Here is a 1,550-nt window from a genome sequence, read left to right on the forward strand (position 1 = left end):
TTTGAGGTTGAGATTGAAAGCACTGTGGAGGATGTCGCCGTCGGGGTGTTTGAGGTTGAGATTGAAGGCGCCGCGGGGGATGTCACCATCAGGGTGTTTGACATTGAAATTGAAGGTGCCGCGGGGGATGTCTCCGTCGGGGTGTTTGACATTGAAATTGAAGGTGCCGTGGGGGATGTCTCCGTCGGGGTGTTTGACATTGAAATTGAAGGTGCCATGGGGGATGTCACCGTCGGGGTGTTTGAGGTTGAGATTGAAAGCGCCACAGAGGATGTCTCCGTCAGGGTGTTTGAGGTTGAGATTGAAGGCGCCGCGGGGGATGTCACCATCAGGGTGTTTGACATTGAAATTGAAGGTGCCACGGGGGATGTCACCATCGGGGTGTTTGAGGTTGAGATTGAAAGCGCCGCGGAGGATGTCTCCATCAGGGTGTTTGACATTGAAATTGAAGGTGCCGCGGGGGATGTCTCTGTTGGGGTGTTTGTCATTAAAATTGAAAGCACCACAGAGGATGTTGCCGTCGGGGTGTTTGAGGTTGAGATTGAAGGCACTGTCGGCAATGGCCCCATCAGGGTGTTTGACCTTGAAATTGAAAACATGACCTCCACAATATGGTCATCTGTGGCATGATCTTGAATACGTCAAGTTAGCAGAGCACTTTATTGACTGTGGCAGAGCATTTGATTGACACTGACAGGGAATTGAGAATTCAAAATGTTGACTCCCGCGGGGCATTTGATTGACTCCGATGGGGCATTCAAAATTCAATGTCAGCTCTGGCGAAGCATTTATTCAAGATAGAGGAGTCAATCCACTACAGCATTTTTAAGCTGGTGCCCAGATCATCCATCCATGTGAACTGAAACATGCAATGGCTTGGAATATGTGATTTGCAGAAACAAGAAATATATTGTCAAGAAATCAACGCACAATATCGATGAAAGGTCCTGCTAGTAGCCATGACAAATCCTCATAATACAAAAGAAAGATCCACTGAATTGGAGGTCAGATAGTTGAGGTGTGCACCATTTAGTTTTTAGAAGTAGAACAACTCTGGCAGCCCGCCTTACCAAATATGGGCCAGCGGCAACCTAATATGGAAGGAGCGCATTATTCACACACCATCTGAAACTACGCACTGCGCCGCGCTCATTGGCGATGCAACGCGCCAACAAAACAAAGACATTGGGGGGATCCCAGAAAGGAATAGAATCATTTGGAATAGTTTTCTCAGTGATTGAAGAAGTTTTTGTGAACAGACCTCGGAAAGAGCTATTTGGTGCATGAATCTTTATACAAACCAGTTGCACAACATGCCATTTTGCATACATCAAGTTATATTTTTTTTTCTTCCCTCACAACTGCTTCCCCCACCTATCTGAATTGATTCTAAAGTATGTAGGCTATATTTGGGGAAAGTATGGGAGCATTTCAACAAGATTTAGATAGTGAAAGGAAATAAGAAAGAATGTGGTTTCATGTTTAGAGTCATATTTTCACCCTTTCAAGCTCCAGCTCCCCCAAACCATCAGAAAACTGCTTTGGAGCAG

General features: G+C 45.8%; 1 protein-coding gene across 1 annotated transcript in view; it reads left to right on the plus strand.

Annotated features, from left to right (window-relative positions):
• Window positions 1–25: 25 nt before the first annotated feature.
• LACBIDRAFT_160710 (uncharacterized protein) overlaps window positions 26–1,550 on the plus strand; it is a gene marked incomplete at both ends in the record, with an annotated part of 2,344 nt that continues 819 nt past the window's right edge. The window contains one exon of the mRNA XM_001880269.1: window positions 26–471. Within this exon, the coding sequence (XP_001880304.1) occupies window positions 26–471 (446 nt within the window). The remainder of the gene's footprint in view (window positions 472–1,550) is intronic.

This window comes from Laccaria bicolor, genomic scaffold (genome assembly GCF_000143565.1).
Source record: "Laccaria bicolor S238N-H82 LACBIscaffold_10 genomic scaffold, whole genome shotgun sequence".
In the NCBI taxonomy this organism is placed as follows: domain Eukaryota; kingdom Fungi; phylum Basidiomycota; class Agaricomycetes; order Agaricales; family Hydnangiaceae; genus Laccaria; species Laccaria bicolor.